At 41.4% G+C, this 20,347-nt stretch overlaps 1 protein-coding gene across 5 annotated transcripts in view; it reads right to left on the reverse strand.

Annotated features, from left to right (window-relative positions):
- Window positions 1-14: 14 nt before the first annotated feature.
- The window catches only part of LOC119018783 (C-myc promoter-binding protein-like), a 75,818-nt gene continuing 55,485 nt past the window's right edge, over window positions 15-20,347 (reverse strand). For 3 of the 5 annotated variants that reach the window (XM_037096740.1, XM_037096737.1, XM_037096738.1), the window contains 15 exons: window positions 19,709-19,837; window positions 17,730-17,849; window positions 17,299-17,448; window positions 15,605-16,803; window positions 14,739-14,967; window positions 14,206-14,309; window positions 13,445-13,620; window positions 12,898-13,065; window positions 11,160-11,340; window positions 10,753-11,007; window positions 9,956-10,073; window positions 8,793-8,819; window positions 6,121-6,283; window positions 5,335-5,399; window positions 15-3,523 (listed from right to left, as the gene is read on the reverse strand). In XM_037096740.1, the coding sequence (XP_036952635.1) occupies window positions 3,387-3,523; window positions 5,335-5,399; window positions 6,121-6,283; window positions 8,793-8,819; window positions 9,956-10,073; window positions 10,753-11,007; window positions 11,160-11,340; window positions 12,898-13,065; window positions 13,445-13,620; window positions 14,206-14,309; window positions 14,739-14,967; window positions 15,605-16,803; window positions 17,299-17,448; window positions 17,730-17,849; window positions 19,709-19,837 (3,221 nt within the window). In that variant the 3' untranslated portion in view covers window positions 15-3,386. The remainder of the gene's footprint in view (window positions 3,524-5,334; window positions 5,400-6,120; window positions 6,284-8,792; window positions 8,820-9,955; window positions 10,074-10,752; window positions 11,008-11,159; window positions 11,341-12,897; window positions 13,066-13,444; window positions 13,621-14,205; window positions 14,310-14,738; window positions 14,968-15,604; window positions 16,804-17,298; window positions 17,449-17,729; window positions 17,850-19,708; window positions 19,838-20,347) is intronic. The other 2 variants (XM_037096741.1, XM_037096739.1) reach the window with 1 other exon arrangement.

Consider the following 20,347-nt stretch of genomic DNA (forward strand, 5'->3'; position numbering starts at 1 on the left):
AAAGCAGCCATCGCTGAGAGCGTATAAGTGATTTTATTTACAGTTCCAGTCCTGCAGATCTGGTCACTGTACAGAACCTTCACCACATCTAAAAAGGACCTTTGCACGTGTATGAATAAACTGTTATAAAATGTGATTTCTACAAAGGGCGAGTTAAAATGTACATGGCCCCAGGTTCTGCAAAATCATTCATTTGTACAACTTATTAACACAGGAAAACAAAAAAAAATAAAATCCACAGATGAATGGCAGCTGATGTGTCCTCGCCTCCCGAGCTCGCCGGCTCGACCAGCTGAAAACAGTCAGGTCACTTTTAAGGGGCAAAGTGCAACTTGTTGACCGCAAATCACACACGTGGTTGAAATTCATGAGACCTTCACGAGTTTCGGGTCCTCATTCAACCATCTCGTCAGTCTGTCAGTCGTCATTTTTGATTAACACAAAAACAAGTGCTTATCTTGCCGAAGTCCAGTTCCATCCAGAATGTGGCTGATCAGGTATTTCTCTGCTTTATGTAACTGATGCACACTGGTATGTGCTCAGAAAGCAAAAGTTAACTGAAAAACACGTGCTGCCGTCTGTTACTGCATTATTAATATTCCCTGTGGACGCTAAAAGAGAATCCCTTTTTTGGTTTTAATTTGATATGATGGAGATAAAGCTGCTGGATGAATTTCATACAACAGATACTGATGACTAAGATGACTAGATGTCACCTTAGACGATATTTTCTTTTTCCCAAAGCTGCACTAAGGGCTTTTTACAGAACTTCACAGATGTTTGATACTAAAAACTACAGATGACAATCACAGAATCTCAATGACGCACCTTAGACAATCTCGTTTGTACCCTTCAGTTGATCTGGTTCGTTCATCACCGTCACAGGCTTAACACAGAACTGTATAAAAATTAGAGCTGCACAATTAATTCAAATGATATGAAGGTATGATATGACAGGCTGAGCGCGACATTCAAAGTTGTCGAAGCTGCTTTTTTAATGAAGCTAAGACATGTGACTTAACAGCATTAAAATGAAATAGTGTAGCACAGCAGAGACGTCCTGACAACAAATCTAACAAATCTTTGTTGCTCCTCACAAAGACACACGTTTGATTGGTTCAGACCTCAACAAATGTCACATTAAATGATTTCATTTTTGTCTTTTTCTGTGAAAATTAAAATTGTGATGCAAAAATGATCATTTCCATTAACCCGTATTGTGCAGTCCCAATAAACATTCAGATATGTGGTTGTAGAACCATAAGCTGGTTTTAAAATTGCAAAACTAAAATGTAAACACAGCTATGAAGACGGCGACAGCCTGGTTAAAGCTTTTTTCTGAAATATCACCTGTCTGCTGCGATGAGGGATTATTACCAACAAATTGCGCTTTAAGAATGTCAGGAACTTGTTTTATATCCCGTCAGACTTACTTGTTTTGGTGAGAACAATATACCAGAAGTATGAAAAAAAATCAAATCTAAGTTGAACTATTTACCTGGGGTCTCATTTATAAAACTCTGTGAAGAGCCCACACTTGATGTTTCTGTACATTTAAAAGATGAAAAAAATATTCTGATTTGAAAAATCTTGCGTAAGGCCAGGTTCCTTTTATAAATCCCAAATTAACTTTGAAATGTGCGCACATGGATCAGCCTCATCCTGCCTTCTCCAAACCCACATTCAAACATAAACTGTCAGCGCAAAGCACCATTTGCATGTTAATAGAAATGATCTGGTTGAACAAGTGTGAAATCAAACGTGAGCAGCATTATTATGAGTAGAATAATGCCTCTCACATTTCATTTTCAAAATCATCACACGGGTCAGTTTACTCACAGGTGTGCACATTTTCCGGTCGACTTTGTTTTTATAGACCACGACTTTTGTGTGGGAAGCAGCGTGAGGAAGGTTTATAAATGAGGCCCCAGACTGCAGCCTCCAGCATGAACATGATGTTAAATCACCCTGTTTGTTGTTCATCAGCATGGACAGTGACCACAGACTGAAAAGTGACTGTGCTGGCATCTTATTTGGTTTGTCTTTTTTTTTGTTGTTGTTTTTTTTTTCAAAGCAGCTTCTGTATATTTAGGACAATCCGTTCATGCTGTAGTGAGCTCTCTCCCAAACTTAAATTCATCTGTAAAGTTGAGTAAAACCACAGAAATAAATGTAAACTGCATCTTATAATCACTTCATCCCAACATTAATGAGCTCCTCCTTTTGCGCCTCCTGTCATTTTTGTTTTTTTTCTCCAAGACTTTTAAAGCAACCAGCCTATAGCATCTCTGCATGATCGGAGCCTGCGTGGACAAGAAAACGAAAAAATTATTGTTCATATGATGAGTAATTATTTAACGCTCCAAAATGTTTTGTAAACAAACTTGACATTAAAATGAAATGAAATATAGAGCACTATTGTAAGTGGCAACACAGCGGACATTTATATTCAGACTAACATTAAAGGCAGCTTAAAAAGTGTTTTTAAACATTTTAATTAGGGCTGCAACTAAAGATCATTTCCATTATTGGTTGATCTGCTGATTATTTTCTCTCGATCAGTTATGGAATTGTTTTGTCAATGAAAAGTTAAAATTAGTGAAAAATGCAAACAATGTCTTAAATCTGCTTGTTTTTTGTTTTTTTTTGGACCAGCAATTCAAAAACTGAAGATATTCAATCCACCGTCAGACACAGGTTTGATTCAAGTTTTCTGTGGTTTCACTCATCATTGCAGCTCTAATTTATCTATTTTTTTTATTGTTTTGCCCCAACTCATAAAGACAGTAATCTCATCATCATTTACAACAGAAACCAAATCCAAACTGCGACATCTCTTCCAGTTTGTTGAAAATGAGCAGCGATTGTTCAGGTTGTGCTGGTTTTAAACTGCGAGACAACAGCCACACAACAAACACTACGCCCAACAAACAGAAGACACTACAATAAATAAAGCTTACTTTGTATAAATAGAGTTCAAGTTAAAATATTGCTAATATTAGTCTTCATATGCTGCAGGACTATACAATATAAATGTTGCAGTTTTTAAAAAAACCTTTAGTGTGGTGTATTTACAGCGTGTCTGTATAATTTTCACAGGATTTTTCTAAGAAACCAGGTGAGCGTCACTCAACAACACTGCATGAAGTCATGTTATTAACAGTGAGTGTGTTTCCATCGTCACTTAGTTGAGATGATGTCAGCAAAATTCTTTTTTTTTGTTTCGGGCTACATGACGCTGACTGCGGTCAACTGCGCCTTTTTGATGATTTTTCTCAAAACGTCACCGTAGTGCACATTCACAGTCTTCCAACAGGTTTCCTGAGCTCGTCTTAAAGCGATGAAATAGATGGTGAGGGTTTCTCCTGGTGGGTGAAGGTGAGTGTTTACAGGTAAGGTTCTCCAAACGTCCTGCGGCACTCCATCACCCCCGTGCTGGGAGGTCGGTCACAGTTGTGGGTCAGTTTCACCAGGCTGGGCATGAGGCGGTCGTACGCCAGCTTATACTCACGATCGAAGGCGTCTGGGGGATGAAGAGGAGACTGTGATCAGAAACATGTGGGAGGGGTCTTTTTACAGTTGTCATCCTTCACAGGTGCTCGCTTGTCATCAGTATCATCATCAGTAGACAAAATGACATCGTGCAATGATACAACTGACACTGCTGTAAAATAATGGTTTGTGCAGAGTTTGTGCAAAACTCCTTTAAGCCTGTAATATCTGACAATATAACAATATTTAAATATTAAAGGGGCAATAAATTTGAGTTTAAAATAATACAAATTAACACATTTATTTAGTGTGAAGAAATAACAGCTTGGATGTTATGTTAAAGACTCTATGTATTGTGTTGCAGAGATACACTATATTACCAAAAGTATTCGCTCACCTGCCTTTACTCATTCTATGAACTGAAGTGCCATCCCATTCCTAACTCATAGAATTCAATATGATGTCGGTCCACCTTTTGCAGCTATTACAGCTTCAACTCTTCTGGGAAGACTGTCCACAAGGTTGAGGAGAGTGTTTATAGGAATTTTTGACCATTCTTCCAAAAGCGCATTGGTGAGGTCACACACTGATGTTGGTCGAGAAGGCCTGGCTCTCAGTCTCCGCTCTAATTCATCCCAAAGGTGTTCTATCGGGTTCAGGTCAGGACTCTGTGCAGGCCAGTCAAGTTCATCCACACCAGACTCTGTCATCCACGTCTTTATGGACCTTGCTTTGTGCACTGGTGCACAGTCATGTTAGAAGAGGAAGGGGCCCGCTCCAAACTGTTCCCACAAGGTTGGGAGCATGGAATTGTCCAAAATGTTTTGGTATCCTGAAGCATTCAATGTTCCTTTCACTGGAACTAAGGGGCCAAGCCCAGCTCCTGAAAAACAACCCCATACCATAATTCCTCCTCCACCAAATTTCACAGTTGGCACAATGCAATCTGAAATGTACCGTTCTCCTGGCAACCTCCAAACCCAGACTCGTCCATCAGATTGCCAGATGGAAAAGCGTGATTCATCACTCCAGAGAACGCGTCTCCACTGCTCTAGAGGCCAGTGACGGCGTGCTTTACACCATTGCATCCGACGCCTTGCATTGCACTTGGTGATGTGTGGCTTGGCTGCAGCTGCTCGGCCATGGAAACCCATTCCATGAAGCTCTCTGCGTACTGTACTTGGGCTAATCTGAAGGTCACATGAAGTTTGTAGCTCTCTAGCAATTGACTGTGCAGAAAGTCGGCGACCTCTTTGCACTATGCGCTTCAGCATCCGCTGACCCCTCTCCGTCACTTTACGTGGCCTACCACTTCGTGGCTGAGTTGCTGTTGTTCCCAAACGCTTCCATTTTGTTATAATAGAGCTGACAGTTGACTGTGGAATATTTAGGAGCGAGGAAATTTCACGACTGGATTTGTTGCACAAGTGGCATCCTATGACAGTTCCACGCTGGAATTCACTGAGCTCCTGAGAGCGGCCCATTCTTTCACAAATGTCTTGTTTCACAGTCTGCATGCCTGAGTGCTTGAATTTATACACCTGGGGCCAGGCCAAGTGATTAGAACACCTGATTCTGATCATTTGAATGGGTGAGCGAATACTTTTGGTAATATAGTGTATATCCTGAAGTCACAATGCTAACCAGCTAGCCTCTTACCACATTGTACCTCAATAGCAACTTATAATAACCGCTAGCTGCACGGCTAACTGAGTAAAGTATCTCACAGCAGCTACAGTAAGCAGCAGTTTGCAGTTACTCTTGTGATGTACTTATAACATACTGTACCTTTAAAAAAATTGTCCGAAGTAATTCATTATGACAGTCAAACTTGTGACTCACCTATATCAATGTTATCTTTTCCCAGAGCCACCAGCGAGAGGAAGAGGATGTCCCGGTACAAACTCCTGAGGACAAGAGAGGCGAGGTCAGAACAGTTTTATTTTACAATATGACTCAATCAGTTTTCTTGTAAAACCTCATTTTAAGCATAGAGGCTGAATTAACATTTTTACTTCTATGTATAGCATCAGAAGTAAAAGTGCAGAATGTTTTATTATGGAATTGAAAATATCCATAGATTCATATACATCACTTGGATGTCACAGCACATAATTACAATTGAATCTGAATCTTAAAAGTGATTAGTAAATTAAATGAGAAAATACATATAGAAAGATCTCTGTCTGAGATGTGGAGTAGTCTAATTAAGCAACAAAAAATGGAATCGCTCAATTAAAGAACATGACCTCAAAACTGTCCCTAAGTACAGTACTTGGATAACTCTACTTAGTTACTTTACACCACATATACCGGCATTACAGCAGTAAATATTAACCTTATTACAGCTACTTTTCAAGAGGTTGATTAATCCTTTTTTTGGAGGAATACAACATAATGTGAGTTTCAATTTTGTTTATTTGTCCCACAAACAGGGGCATTTCTTAATCACAGAAGTCAAAGGACAGAGGTATTGTAATAAACACTAGTCATAGTAAAAAAAAATAAAATAATAAAGAATACAATAAAAAAGTATGAAAGTAAGTTTACACACTGGAGAAGGTTCGAGAGGTGAAGACTCTGGAGTTGAGTAAGTAAATAAAACTAATCTGACACGTCAGTGCTGACCTCTGCCGTTTGACCCCGAGCGTCTGTCCCAGCAGCTGCAGCAGCTGAGCCATCGGCCGGCTGACGTCGTTCCTCTGGATGCTCTTCACGACACTCTGCAGCAGCTCCTCGCTGAACGGCTTCTCCTCCTCCGAGATCGACCGGGACAGAGGATACCCCACATCTACACAAAACACACACGCACTAGTTCAGCAGTGGACTCATCACATTAGACGTATGACACTAATACACAATGAGTATGGTTTTATCAAACAGGTTCTCACTCAGATGAAAAGTACTTGGGCTGGGTACCTTTACTGGTACAATGCAGTACTTCATTTGATATATACCACACTTATACACAGACAATATCTGTACTGGTAAAAATGTCAAAAACTACAGTGTGTGGTGAATGAAAGCTTAGAAATGTATAAAAAGCATTTATAGCCTAAATTATTTGATAACATAATTTTTTTTATACAAAAGTATATCATGAAAATACCTCATTTAAATAAAATAATGTAACCTATTATGTATTTTTTCACTTAACACAGAGTATATTGTCACCTTTTGGAAGAAAGTTTTAATCTGTATGTGTAAGCATGACAATCTTAATTCTATATTATAAAATAAAAACCCTTTCAGTTTTAATCAAAGTTTCTATTTCATTCAAATTTGTTGCTAAAACATATTCACTTATTTTGAAACTTTGATTCAAAATCCAACCATACTAAAATTAGTTCTATTAACAACAAATAGAGAGCAGTAAAAATGATTAAAGTGGGAGCATGACTTACTCATTTGTGCATTTCTTTGTCTCCATGATGCTGCTGGGATCTATATGTTTGATTATCGTAATTCTTGTTTGATTCAAGTTAACATTTTGTATTTTTATGCTTTGTCTCTTCCACATCTAGTTTCTGATTAAAAAAAAAAATGAAGGACTCCAAGTACCATATTGAGCGTTTCTGTCAAAACCAGTTACGTAGTTATTAGCAATCTAAAGTTAGTCTCACTAACAGCTCTGATGTGTTTTAGAGTAAAAGACATTTGTTCAGCGTATTTGTGATGCCACCTTATTTGAACGCTGTTCAATTACAATAATTAGATTATCCAAAAAAACTAGAAAGGCACTCAGAAGAGCAAACACCTCTTCTGAGGCCTAACAGCCCAATGTAGTACTCACTCAATGATACCAGCCACCTACATACACCTGGTTTATTTTCCTCACGATCCATGCGTCATCCCTTAAGAAATTAACAAAAATGTTGAAAAGGGCCCTGTCTCAATATGTTAAAGAAAGTGAACAAAACATCCTGAATCCGTCCCTTTATCTGGATCTGCGCCAAACGTTTACTGGGTCTATTCTGGGCTGGGACACATCCTCGCATACAAGTTTTGTGGAAATACCTTCAGTAGGTTTTGAGTAATCCTGCTACAAACCAACAAACAGACAGAAAGCATAACTTCCTTTGCGGAGGTAATAGACACATTTTAGACTAAATAACAACAAAGGTTAGAATAGTGTTATCAGGCATTATTTGTGAGAATATAACTAATTCTGAAACACACATATTTGTTGATATGTGTACTGATTATCAGAAATCAATGTCACAATCGGTATTTTGGAGTCGCATTCTTAGATCGATACTTCTTCATGGCTACCATGACGGCGGCTAGTGGAACAAGCAACTGCTAAGGTGAGTTGTTCAAAAACTTTCTTTTTAGTAAACTCTGTGTACACAAACAATGTTCTCAATACTCGTGTTCATGTGTAGAGACCCTGGTGATACTACGAGCAAAGTTTCATGTTGTGTTGAGTCTAAAAATAGCGTAATATCGTAAAAGTGCCCGTAGCACTCCCATTGAAAATGAGTATGACCCGAAAACGAAAATACGGTAAATCTTAAAAGTGCCTCTTTTGTCATAATTATGCATTTACACAAAGACTCAGGTACATTCACAAAAAAAGCCTAAGTTGCATTTTGGCAAGAGTTTCGTTTTGAAACGAGTGCTGGGATAAAACTTAACAATTTACTCAAGTACTGTTCAATTTTCATGACACTGCTTGAGCACTTTGATTTTCTGCTACGTTATACTTCCTCTCCAATACACTCCTTTGACATGTTTAGTTACTTGTTACTTAGTACCAGCTCCAGATTTCTTTACTGATCTACACATTTTTTAGGTTTAATGGCGCAACCTCATTTAATAAATACTGGTGGTAAATAGGCATTAGGAAGGGCTTTACAGTAAATCCTGGTGAGTGAAAGATGATGGAAAATCAAGCACTAAGATACAAACTGAAGGTATTCAAAATAGCAGCCAAATCCTGTTGTTTTTCTGTACCCAGCCCTGTAAGTACTACAAAAATGCCGTCTTTAAAAGTTGCTGAATAAAAGTGAATGTCCATGTCAGCAAAAACATTCACCAGAGATGCAAACCTACATTCAAACACAGAGCTGAGCTGCATTTGAGACAAACACTTTCCATATCAACAGTGTGAAAGTCAGATTTCACACTCATTCAAAACACCGTGACACCATGAAAAGTTGAGGCTGAATTTACACAGACGACACTACGGTACATCAAGCAGGGAACAGACAACATAGGGAGACAGCAGGCTTTAGACAAAACAGGACACAAACAACTGGACTCATCTGTGGGAGTCTGCAGGAGAGAAGAACACTCACTCTCTAACAACAGAGTACAATTAAGTCCTGAAAGACAGAGCAGACAGAGCCTGTTAGCACAAAGATTAGCCGCCTGCCTCCATGACTTCTCCATTAAATAATCAATTAGTGCAGATGCAGCAGAGCTTAATACATAATTAAAGGAGCTCCAGTCAAAGCTCAAACAATGTGATAGAACTATGGATTTAATATTTGTTACGGGTTTTTTTAAGAGCGGTAGCGAATAGCTGCTGCCAATTTTTATCTCATCATGGACTTCATTCACATGATTCATGTGTGTCTTGATATATCTGCTAAGCCCATTTCTGTTCCACTTTTGTGAGTATGAATGCTGACAAACTAAAAATATACCAAGTGTGAATATCTTTCGTTTTACATACCAACTTTCACAGTGGCCAAACCCATGCAATTACACTGTGACATGATGCACTGTTGCCCCAAAATACCTTTTCCCATAAGCTTACATTGTGAAAGAAGTGGATAATTTTTTGTGTCACAAACCCCTGCAAAATGACTTGCTACACTGTCAGAATTTGAGCCATTCGGTCGCATAATATCTGGAAAATCTAGAAGAGCAGCATGATTAAATTAGTTTATCCCTATTCAAGTAACCAGGAAGCTAGCTGGCCCGGTCAGTGAAAATCTCCAGCGCACAGGCTTTACAGACACAAGCACCACTAAGCAGCTTTTCTAGGAATGAACGTGGTTCCATCTCCAATGCCGTATCCAGATTTTCCCTGTTATATCCAGGTCTCCTCATAGCTCCACACAGATCTGAAGTGTTCATCTGCAGCCCTTTCTTACCACTTTGCATGTCGATTTATTCACTGAGCCTGTTCCAACTTTTTTGGCAAAATTTCTATATATGAAAATTAAATTAAAGAATATAGGCCTGTTCTCAATTATTCACAATACATAGGGTACAGATAACATACCAATTCTATATTTCATTCCACGTGCTGTGCATTATTTTCTTACTCTGTCTGTTCCTGCTGTATCCACACATCCTTCATGTTCACTAACATTTTTCTGTCTCTTTGGAACTTTAATTCCACTGTTTCTTCATAAAACAGCAGCATACAGTATTCATGTGAGAGTAAATGTCTCTGTACTGCCTGATGAACTTCACACTGATCTGTACTGCAGAGACCCATGTGACTCACTGTATGTGTTCCAGAGGATGTAGAGAGGCTGGATTGTGTCCTGGTGCAGCTTGAGGTTGTCCCACAGCATCTGGATCAACACGTGTTTACTGTCCTCTGACATCCAGTGACGAGGAACCTAACAAGGGCCAAGATAAAGTCAGTCTGCCAGTCAGAGAAAATATTCATTTCTACTATTATCTGCCATTATGTACCATACACAGTAACAAATTTATTTTCATCATAAAAATAGATAAATTATTGCAGTAATGTAAATACAGTTGCAAAACGGTTTGAAATTATATACATAATATAAATCCAGTTAACAAAACAAATGTTAATAAAAATTAAATTTGCACCACATGACCCTGTATTTCAACTTATTGACTTATTATTTGACATAAGCAACAGCATTTGCCCTATTTCTCTCTTCTCTTTCATGACATAAGAGGAGATTTTTGGGCTTTGCTTTTATTGGAAGTGTGCAGGGACAGAACAAAACAGGTATATGACCTGATCCCTTTAAAAAATATGATAAAAACATAAAAATCAGTATAAAAGTAAAGTATAGCTGAGTCTCAAAGGCAACTTCTTTTTAATTAATTTTTAAATAAACAAAAAGAAAAACAAAAGCAGCTGAAGTAGTAAAAAACGGATTCTGAAGAGCAAAGTAAAGGCTTGTTTTGAAGTCTTTTTTTACTGTCTGGTGTGTGTACACAATGACATCTCTCTTAGTGTGATGCTGCATCACTAACTTAAGAAGCGATAATAAGAAGTAAGTTGTTATGTAATGCTGGTTTATTTATGTCTGTGTGTACCTGGGAGTCTCTGTTGCAGTGATCAGAGGTGAGGATGAGACCCGGCAGGTTGCTGGGCAGGTCCAGTCGTCTGAAATACCAGACCAGGTTCCAGTAGATAATGGGATGATGGTCCACCATGTCAGCCTCTGTGATCACCGGGTCACCCTCGTTCTCCAGCAGACTCTCCAGCTCCTTCCACAGAACCAGTGGGCTCAGGTAGGGAACCGTCACCGGCTCGGGGTTGTGGAGCTGCCACTCCATACTCAGTGGGTCCTGGGTGGGACAAAAATTGGAGAGGTAAGCTTTCTTATTGTTGGGCTGTCCAGATTAAAGGCTGAGGCAGCCAAACTACTGAACAGTGTTGAATAATTTAATTAGAAAATAAAGATTTTACTCCAACATAAATAATCTGCGTTGGAACACACCGTGGCTTCATTGAGACGGCTGGGCAGGCTGCCTGACGTTGGCACACAGTGGTTCAGTCGCGATGTTTCCTCCAAAGGACTAAAGACGCTGACGCTGCGGGCGATGGGTGTTCCAGGGGAGAGCGCCCCCTGCCGACGGTCTGTGGGGATGTGGATACCTTGAGCTCTGGTCGATCGCATCCTGTGAAGACAGAGGGAGAACAGTCAGCCCTTAGCAACAACACACAACTCAGTCACAACACCTAATAAAACAAAAGGAGCGATGGCCTCTTTTTTGAAGAAATCTGCAAAACTGTTTTAGTCTCACTTTGTCTTTAAGTACACACATGACAGGATCCAGATGTTTAAATCACAATATTAATATTCTGGAGAAAATACAATAATCAAAATAATTGGCATTACGCTTTTATGAAGGGTTCATCTCTATTGCTCACACATTTCATACCCTCATGACACACACACAAACACAGAGCTTTGTTAGGACCAGGTGCTGCAGATAATCTCATTTAGCTCTTTTACAATTCAGATGGGATCATGTGGTGCAGCTACAGGAGGTTGCTACTTCAAAAGCATTGTTTAATCACACAAACTGGAGCTGGCTGAATGAAAATGAGCTGGAAAAAATGCAAACAGATATACAGCACTTTTGAGAGTACATGAGAACAAAAGTTATTCTTCCAGCTTTGGATTTGTGATGACGACTGCCAACTTCATGGTTATATTAAACCCTCCTAGTTGCCTTCCCACCAGACCAAGATTTATGCTTATTTATAAGGCTGTAACGATACACGTATCGAAGCTGAAATCACGACACTCAGATGCACGAACCTGTGTCACACTGTGAGAAGGCAGAGTCGCGACACAACTTCCAGTCCAGGTCCAGCCCTCTGAGCTGTAAGTAACACCACATTTACACAGCAGTGGTCGCTCGCCAATTCTCCAACATTGTTCATTCACACAGAGTGTAAAGACACTGTAAAGATGAACCGCTGCATAATTCACATAGAAAGCCGGCACTGCAGCTCCTAATAAGAAGTGACAGTACACGTCATGATAATGACGTGTGTGTGTTTTCAAGGGGTTTCCCCGGTGTCTCCCCTGTCAATGAAAGCCCGACAGAGGCTGTCTTCCTGGGTTAAGTTCACTGAAGTCTCGGTCCGGAGGGCTAACCGTCGCAGAGATTTTTTTTCATCATGAACACTCGGTGAGTTAAAGTTTTTTTTTTGCCAGTGACAGACGCTGTTTATCGGGCAGAAACGTGACGAGGAGTCGGCAGGACGGCGGGAGGAAGGACATTTCTCCACGTACAGCTGTGGTATTTTTCCTTGTTGCCAAAGACAGTTACAGTTACTACATTACCTTCGTTTGGTTCTGTAATGTCGCTTTGTGGGACATTTCTCTGTATTAAGTTAAATGAGGGATCTGTGCAGTTAGACCATCAGATAGACACGTCCTCCACAATACTGCACCTCTGATACTATCAGACAAGTATTATATACATAAGTTATTGAAATGTTACATGTATAAAATATTTAATTTAAAAGAAAAATAATTTTAAAAAAAAGAAATCGAGGCTTATATCAAACCGTGGGTCAAAAATCGTGATACAAACCGAATCATGAGTTTGGTGTATTGTTACAGCCCTACTGATTTACATACAAAAATGCAAATTAAATACATTTGGTTAGCAATGCTTTTTAGGAGAGGCGTGTAAAAAAAAAAAAAAAATGTGATGTACCTTTCATTTCCTAAGCGCTCCTGCACACCAATCACAGGGGAGGGAGGGAAGACAGCTGTCGTAGGACATGGGGTGGACAAGGTGGACGTCCCTGTGTCCATACCTGTGGAGGCCGAGTACGATGAGGTCATCGCCTCATCCACAGATGGGCTGCCCTTCAGGAAAAGCCTGTGGAGAGAAGAGATGAGAAGAGAAGAGGGCACAAAGAGGGTCAGGGATTGCACAAAATCAAGTATCATTTTTTGACAACAAGCCAAGCAGATGAGCTCTGATGGTTTTTCATGCTGTAGGGTCAAATTGATGTTAAAGATGATGTCATGTTGTTCCATGCACCATAGTTTTAAAAATGTTATCAATAAGTACTCGTGGGGGAATAAAAGAACTCCAAGAAAAAGAGAGGAACGGCTCCATGGTACAGATCCGGTAAAAATCTGGTAAGAAACAATAAAAACTATTCCATTGTTCATCCTGAATGAGAATTCAATAAATGAATTAAGAAAGATACAATAGAAAATCCCTCTAAAAAAGATAAAGTGTCATCGTCTACCTGCCGGGTCCTCTCATGTCCCTGATCTCCACGTTGAGGAATGGAAGGAAGGGGTTTCCACAGAAGGGGCAGGTGGTGTTCAGGTTGGAGTCATCTGCCGTCCAGCCAGCCATGATCTCCTCGTCGTACACCAGGCAGTCACACGTCTTACAGCGAGAACAGCTGGAGATCAGCAGCTGGAAACACACATAGCAAGAGGCAGGAGAGCTTTAAGACCAAATATTTGAAATAACATCTATTCTGATGTTCTTTATTTTTATATGTATACTTTATGCTTATGAAAGTTTTATTTTATCAGTGTGACTTCATGTCCGACAAGTCTGCTTGTTTACCCTCATGTTTATTTTACTGAGTTATAACTGTAGTAGACAACATACCTATGAAAAGAAATATTCTGCTGAGGGAGAATCCTACTGCTTGCAAAGCAGTTTGTCACTCCTGAAAGTTATGAAAGCTGTCTCTAAAACTTTTAATTCAGAGTGAGATACCATCAAAGAATTCAGTCCTGCTGACTGGCAAACATCAGCCAGCACCCACTGAGTGATAAATGAATGCCAAGAAAATTCTTAGTTGAGAAAGATTCTCCCTTTCTAATAGAATGCAGCAGGCACAGCTCAAAAAACACAAATAATATGCTAACACAAGATATTACAGTTAAAAGTTAAAAATTCTAGATGTTTTGTATCAAACTATTAATGTATTCCTGATCTAATGTCTGACAACTGTGACCCAAGAGCAGAATTTCTGTCTTGCAGTTTTACCTCCATGGCGTAGTTGTTGAAGATGCTGGTGTTGCTGGTGTAGCGTGAAGAGCCCAAGTCCGACTTGTCTGGCAGAGGGAAGCCGGGGGGCGAGATGACACCTCCTGTAGAAGCAGAATGATCAGAAAAGGTAATGAATGAAAAAAAGGAGTCAGCGGGTCACCACACAGAATTTTTGTGAAAACATCACCCAGCTTCTCTTAAAAATGGCTCTACTGTATGTTGACATATTTTATTCTCTATTCTGACTTTTTCTAATAGACTGCTTGTCATGTTCTGTCTTTATGTCTGAATTTTCCATCACGCAGAAGGAAAACATGGAGAAGAATTATTACTGAATCAAGAGACATTCAAATAAACCAACTCTAGATTTAAGCAAAAATTCAATGTTTCGAAAAGTGGATCAGAGAGTAAACCGTGGTTTTGACTTCAAACATATCTGAAACTAACAAGGATAACTGCTAATGTAACACTTGTTCAGCTGAAGTAAGAAATTATTGGCTAAAATTTCACTGGAGTAAGGTTGTTCTCACCAGGGAGCAAAGATGTGGGTCTCCCAAGGCTGGAGCCTGGAGGGGTGCCGTCTAGTCTGCTTCGGAGGGGGCTGCGTCTAGGGCTCCTGCGGGGCCCTATGGGGCCGTTCCTCAGTGGTGACACTACAGAGCTCCCTGACTCCCCACAGTACTCTTCATCCAGCAGGGAGGAGCAGTCTGGATCTCCAACACCAAGGGAGGACACACTCAGACGGTCACTGTGACCATCCTGGGTGAACAGAGGATAGCTGGGCAGGTTAATGTCGTCATAGCGGCAAAGGTGTCTCATCTTCAAGTTATAATACTCACAACAACTAGAGATCAAGTTCAGCTCTGACTTGTTGCCAAGAACGCCCACATGAGGTACAAAGAAAAAGCTTAAAGGGATATTCCGGTGTAAGTTTAATCCAACACACCTTGACACCGAGTATGACCCCCCCTCGCGAGGTAAAGTTTGCAACAACAACAACAATACACTGCAGTAAATGGGTCCAAGTATAAATCGCCATCAAAAAAGCCACAAATAATGCTCAGAACAGCACCAAACTTGGGAACAGCAACACCCAGAGAACATACTTGATCATTATAGTTGGTCAAAGGAGGCTTTTAGGAAAAATACTGTCAAAAACTAAAAAGGCCACAAGATGGCAGCAGCTCTCCAACTTTAGCCTCATCTTAGACTCCTGCTTATGTGAGATCTTTATACCCCATCCTGCAGAAATGCATTTGTTAGAACCCATTTTCAGAGTATAACAATAACATTCATGTCACAGACCCAATTTTACTTGAACTTGAAGTGATGAATGAATGCTGGGATTTGCATTAGTACACAACAATAAGGTAAACTTAATTTCAAGACTCCGTACCTTGGTCGGTGTGGTGTACGTGGCAAGACGAGAATACCAGCGGCTCGCCTTCTCTGCCACACCCTTCCCAGCAGAGAACACACTGGTCTTGAATACGTCAAGTGTTGGTGTGAGCAGAGTGTCCAGAGCGAAAGAGGAGGAGGAGGGTGAGGGTGATGCCAGGCTCATCCTGTCTGTCCTCTCCCTGTATGGGCTGGGTCGAGGGCTGGGGCTGGGGGTGGTGCTTGAGCTGCGACAGGGAGGCGACGACCACAAACGCTGGCGTGTGGTAGTTTGTGAGGGTGATGGAGGTTGGAAGGTGCGTGAGCGTGGCATTCCTGCAGTCCTGAGGGGGGAGCTGTGGGGCAGGCTAGCTCTACGTGGACCAGAGACTGAGGACGGGTGGAGGAGGAGGGGGCTTGCCGGGTCCTTCAAGTCCAGACTGGGTGTCCGGCTGCTCAGTGGGCTGCCCATGTGATTCATATAGAGCTCAATTTCCCTGGCCAAGTCCCTACGAGCACTCGGTGTGCTGGCTTCATCACCATCGAGGTACTGAGTCTCATTTTCCAACTCGGACTTTGACTCTGCTGCCAGCAGGGACAGAGGGTCGTAGCCCATCTCAATGTCTGTTCGCTTCACAGCTCCTCTGGACACATCAGTGCTCATGCCACCGTAGCTGGCACTGCGTTCAACAAGTTTCTTATGAGATTTGTTGGTCTTTTGAGAGCCCGTTGGAGGCTTGTCTAAATCCAGATCCTCCAAATCAAATATTGCCTCTGCGTTACTTCTGTCCTCGTCGCTGGAGTCCTGACCTTCTGTCTCCTCTTCCTCCTCTCTGTGATCAAGACTTCTGGCAGCACTCACCTTAGCAGACGCCCCCTCTGATCCACCCAAAGCAAGCGAGCGAGGCCTCTTATTCTTGCTGAAGTTGGCACCGGAGAGAATTCTGACATCTGCACCCAGGTGTCCTGCGATTTTCTCTGGGTCAGTTTCACCCTGGCTCATACCCAGGCCGAGGACAGTGGTGCCACTGCCACTACTGCCCACCGTGTCACCGCTCAGCCGGCGGCTCCTCACCCCCTGCCAGTCAAGAGCCGAGCCACTGCTGGTGTTGCCAACCACGTCTTCCAGAGCACTCTTATGTCTCCTGAGCAAACTGTTTGTCTGGACCTCACCGATCTCATCCAAGGAGGAAGTGAAAAGGAGACCTGCAACATGGCCTGAGAGAAAGGGGGGAGAACTTCTTAATCTTTTGTACAAGTGTTACTAAGTGAGTTACAAAGCAGGAGTACTTATTCTGGTGATGTGATTTCAGTAAGAAACACTCAATCACTGAGCCTAAAATTCCCCTAAAGTTCTATTGGCTGCAAACAGCAGGTGGAAAGAAAAGATTACACTTTGCAGGAATAAAGAAGCATTCAGCAGTCAAAAATGCTTTCAGATTCTGAAAAATAAAGTGTTCTTGATATAATACAGCTCTGATTCTTTCCTTTGGATCCTTCTCCATAGCAACAGCAGCTGAGGGTAATGGGTATTGAAAAAAAAAAAAATTAATCAACTTTGTATTTCTATGTTAATGAACACTGGGCATATGATTAAAAGATAACTTTGGAATGGGAATTTATTGTGGAGAAAAAAAAACATCTCAACTCCCAGCCCTCTCCAAACTCTCCCTTTGTAAAACTGTTTAAATCTACTGAGGCCTTCCTCCTCACCTGCGCTGGCGGAGCTCTTGGGTTTGCAGGATGAATCATCGAATGCACAACTGCTGCGAACAATCCCACGGGATTTGTAGTAGGAGTGAACCTCCATGTCCAGCTGCGGGAGGCAGTCTTTACTTCCTTTGGCGCTCTCCGTCTCTGACACTAGAAACACAGATATTACAATTTAAAATCAGTCTTTTTTATGTGCACAGCTTGAAAAAAGCTGAGAAATCCAAGAAATCCATTGAAGGACAACACACGACTGAAATGCTTTGATGTTGCAAAACCAAAATGAATGAATCATCTCTGGAGGAGACAGAAAGATCAAGGCAGATGAAGGGGAATTCCCATGTGGCTGTGAAGCTGCCAAGTCCTTGTTTTTTTTTTTAGAAGGTACAGTAGACAGAAATATCAGGTGATATGAGATCAGGCAGACTACTGACAGGAGCTGCAGTCGCTCTCCTTCTTGTCATCTTTGTCGGGGCCAGAGTCCTGGGTGGTGGGGTCGCCTCTTCGAACCTCCTCTTTGGACAGTGAGTTATAACCCAAATCTGACTGATCTCCTAGAGGACAGAGAGATAAGGACACAATGAAATTAGATGAGGGGGACATGATGGAAGTCTCTGATATAAAACCACAAGATCACAGAAATATGCAACACAATGCATGGAAAATCTATGCAGAGGAGACAGCAGTTTTTATCTGGAAATAGTCTCTTCAACAATGCTATTCGTGACATCTGTCCTATTCCTATTGTGAATTGAAGCTTGGTAGGACTGTGGTAGGAGATGTGAATGAAACATACGACCCTGATTCAACGAAGTTGGGATGCTGTGTAAAACACAAATAAATCCTTTGTTGAAAACAGTACAAAGATGATATATTTATTGTTTTACGTATCAAAGTTAAAATATCTGCTTATTCTGAATCTGCTGCCAGCAACACATTTCAAACAAGGTGGGACTCGGACAACAAAAACACCTGTCTGGATGGGGTGAGGCTTACCACTTTGTGAAACACATGATAGCACAAAAGAACCTTGCTACATTGGCTAAGGACGTTCATAATGCAGTTCGTTGTTATTTAGGCTTTACACAGTGTCCCAAAGTTTCTGGAATTGGGGTTGTACATAAGAGAAAAAATAGAGCGGCATTTCTTCCCTTTTATCTCCGCTATTCTGGGAGGCGCAACACAGTCGCAGGGCGATGAGAGAAAAAGCCGCTAAGCTGTGCTGAATAAAAGAATCCTCCTCAGGGCATGCAGAGTTGTGCTGCTACTGTAAAGATACTCACTGCAGTTTCACAGCTGCTAATGAAGTTAACTGTTAAGACTTGACATTAGGATTAAAAAAAACACCAAAAAAAAACTGCCACCACTGCAGACTGACTCTTCTTAAACTTTCCTGTGTCTCCAGGCAACCAGCTGTCTGATGATTTGTTCTCCTCTTTCATCTTCCCGGGAACATCTCTGGTTGTCATCTCTAAATAAAGCATGAGGCGGCACAGCTCAGCTGTAATACAGTATGGACTGACTCGCAACTGATGACAAGTGACAAAACTCATTCTGGGACTGTAATCAATGAAAGCACATCGAGGTCCTTCCCTCCTGCTGTGCTATGAGCCGTGGTTTCCTCTCAGACTTTCTGCTCGCAAGGGAAAGTCTCCTGCTGAGGTGCTGTCTCTGTGATTAAAATTATTTCTGTAATCAAAAAGAACGTGCTTCTAGGTAATTACTCGCCATAATTGACAATGAAAAGTCACTCTGTGGTAAAGCGAGGAGTGAGAGTAAGAGAGAATCGCAAAAGAGAGATGAGCAAGAGAGGAGCAGCAGACTGTGATGTGATGTGCCAGATAAACAGATGACACGGTGGAGGAAATGAAGAGGAGGAAAGACCACCGAGACGAAGAGAAACAGAAAAGTGTGATGATGAAAGGGCTGAAGAAGTTGGATTATAAAATATTGCAAGATAAGACAGAAAAATGCAACCAGAGAGAGACAGACAGGCAGGCTGACAGAGAGGTTTACCTGGGTGGAGGGTGGCTTCTCTGAGCTCAGAGCCCCCCCAGTGTGAGTGGGCCACCAGGGCCCTGGTGCCCACGCTGCCGCCCCCACAGCCGGCTGCATGCAAGGGCAACACAGGCAGGGCCAGAGTGAAGGGCAGGGTTAGGGACAGAGCAGAGCAGAAACCACAGCCGCAAAACCAGGGAGAGACATGGATGGACAACGGGGACAGAAGGGAGGTGGAAAAATAGGCAGCAGAGGTATGGAGGTGTAAGAGGAGGAGGGGAATGAGGAAGAGGCCGGTGAGCAGGAACAAATGAGGAAGGAGGATAAAAAATGTCATTGAGAGAGAAGAAATAGATGTAGAACAAGATGGCTGCCTGTGAAAAATTGAGTCGAGCAGCAGCCATGTTGAGTGTACCTGTGCTAGATCTATCATCAGTGGGGTCTACTTTGATGGAGTCAGTGGCGTAGGGGCCCTGCTCGGCCACGTTAGTGTCAGCAGAGCTATCCAGGCTGCCGTGACTCACAGCGTCCAGGTCGCTGCCATCTGCCCAAAGACAACAAGGCATTAAAGGAAGCCGGGCGCCATTTCTGCTCCACAAGGACTCAACTTCTCTTTCTTAATTGCTCTTTACATGTTGAGAAGGGGCTGACAAGAACACGATGAATCTGTGTGCTACAGATTTATTATTGTCATGAAGAACAAAAAATTGCGATTGTGTCTTGCGTCTATATTTTTATTTAAATCCAGTTAAACAAGTGTTTACAGTAAGAATAACTTATAATATGAGAATGGACACTTTAAATATTATATTTTTACATGATGAAGCCATCAGGTTACACATTTATTTATGGGCCCAACACTACCCTAACATTTCCTCCAAAGGAACTAATTTGGAGCTGTAAAAACTTATGAATATCTTCATGCACTGTAAATTGTTAATTAAAGAGAAAGACTGACTAAGTGGTTACAACTAGAATTAATTGATTCAAATGAACTCCTTGTTTTAGCCAGTGCTGTTTTGCCCCTGGTCTAACCAGGAAAGAGCATGCTGTG

This window comes from Acanthopagrus latus, chromosome 4, assembly GCF_904848185.1.
Source record: "Acanthopagrus latus isolate v.2019 chromosome 4, fAcaLat1.1, whole genome shotgun sequence".
NCBI classification, from domain to species: domain Eukaryota; kingdom Metazoa; phylum Chordata; class Actinopteri; order Spariformes; family Sparidae; genus Acanthopagrus; species Acanthopagrus latus.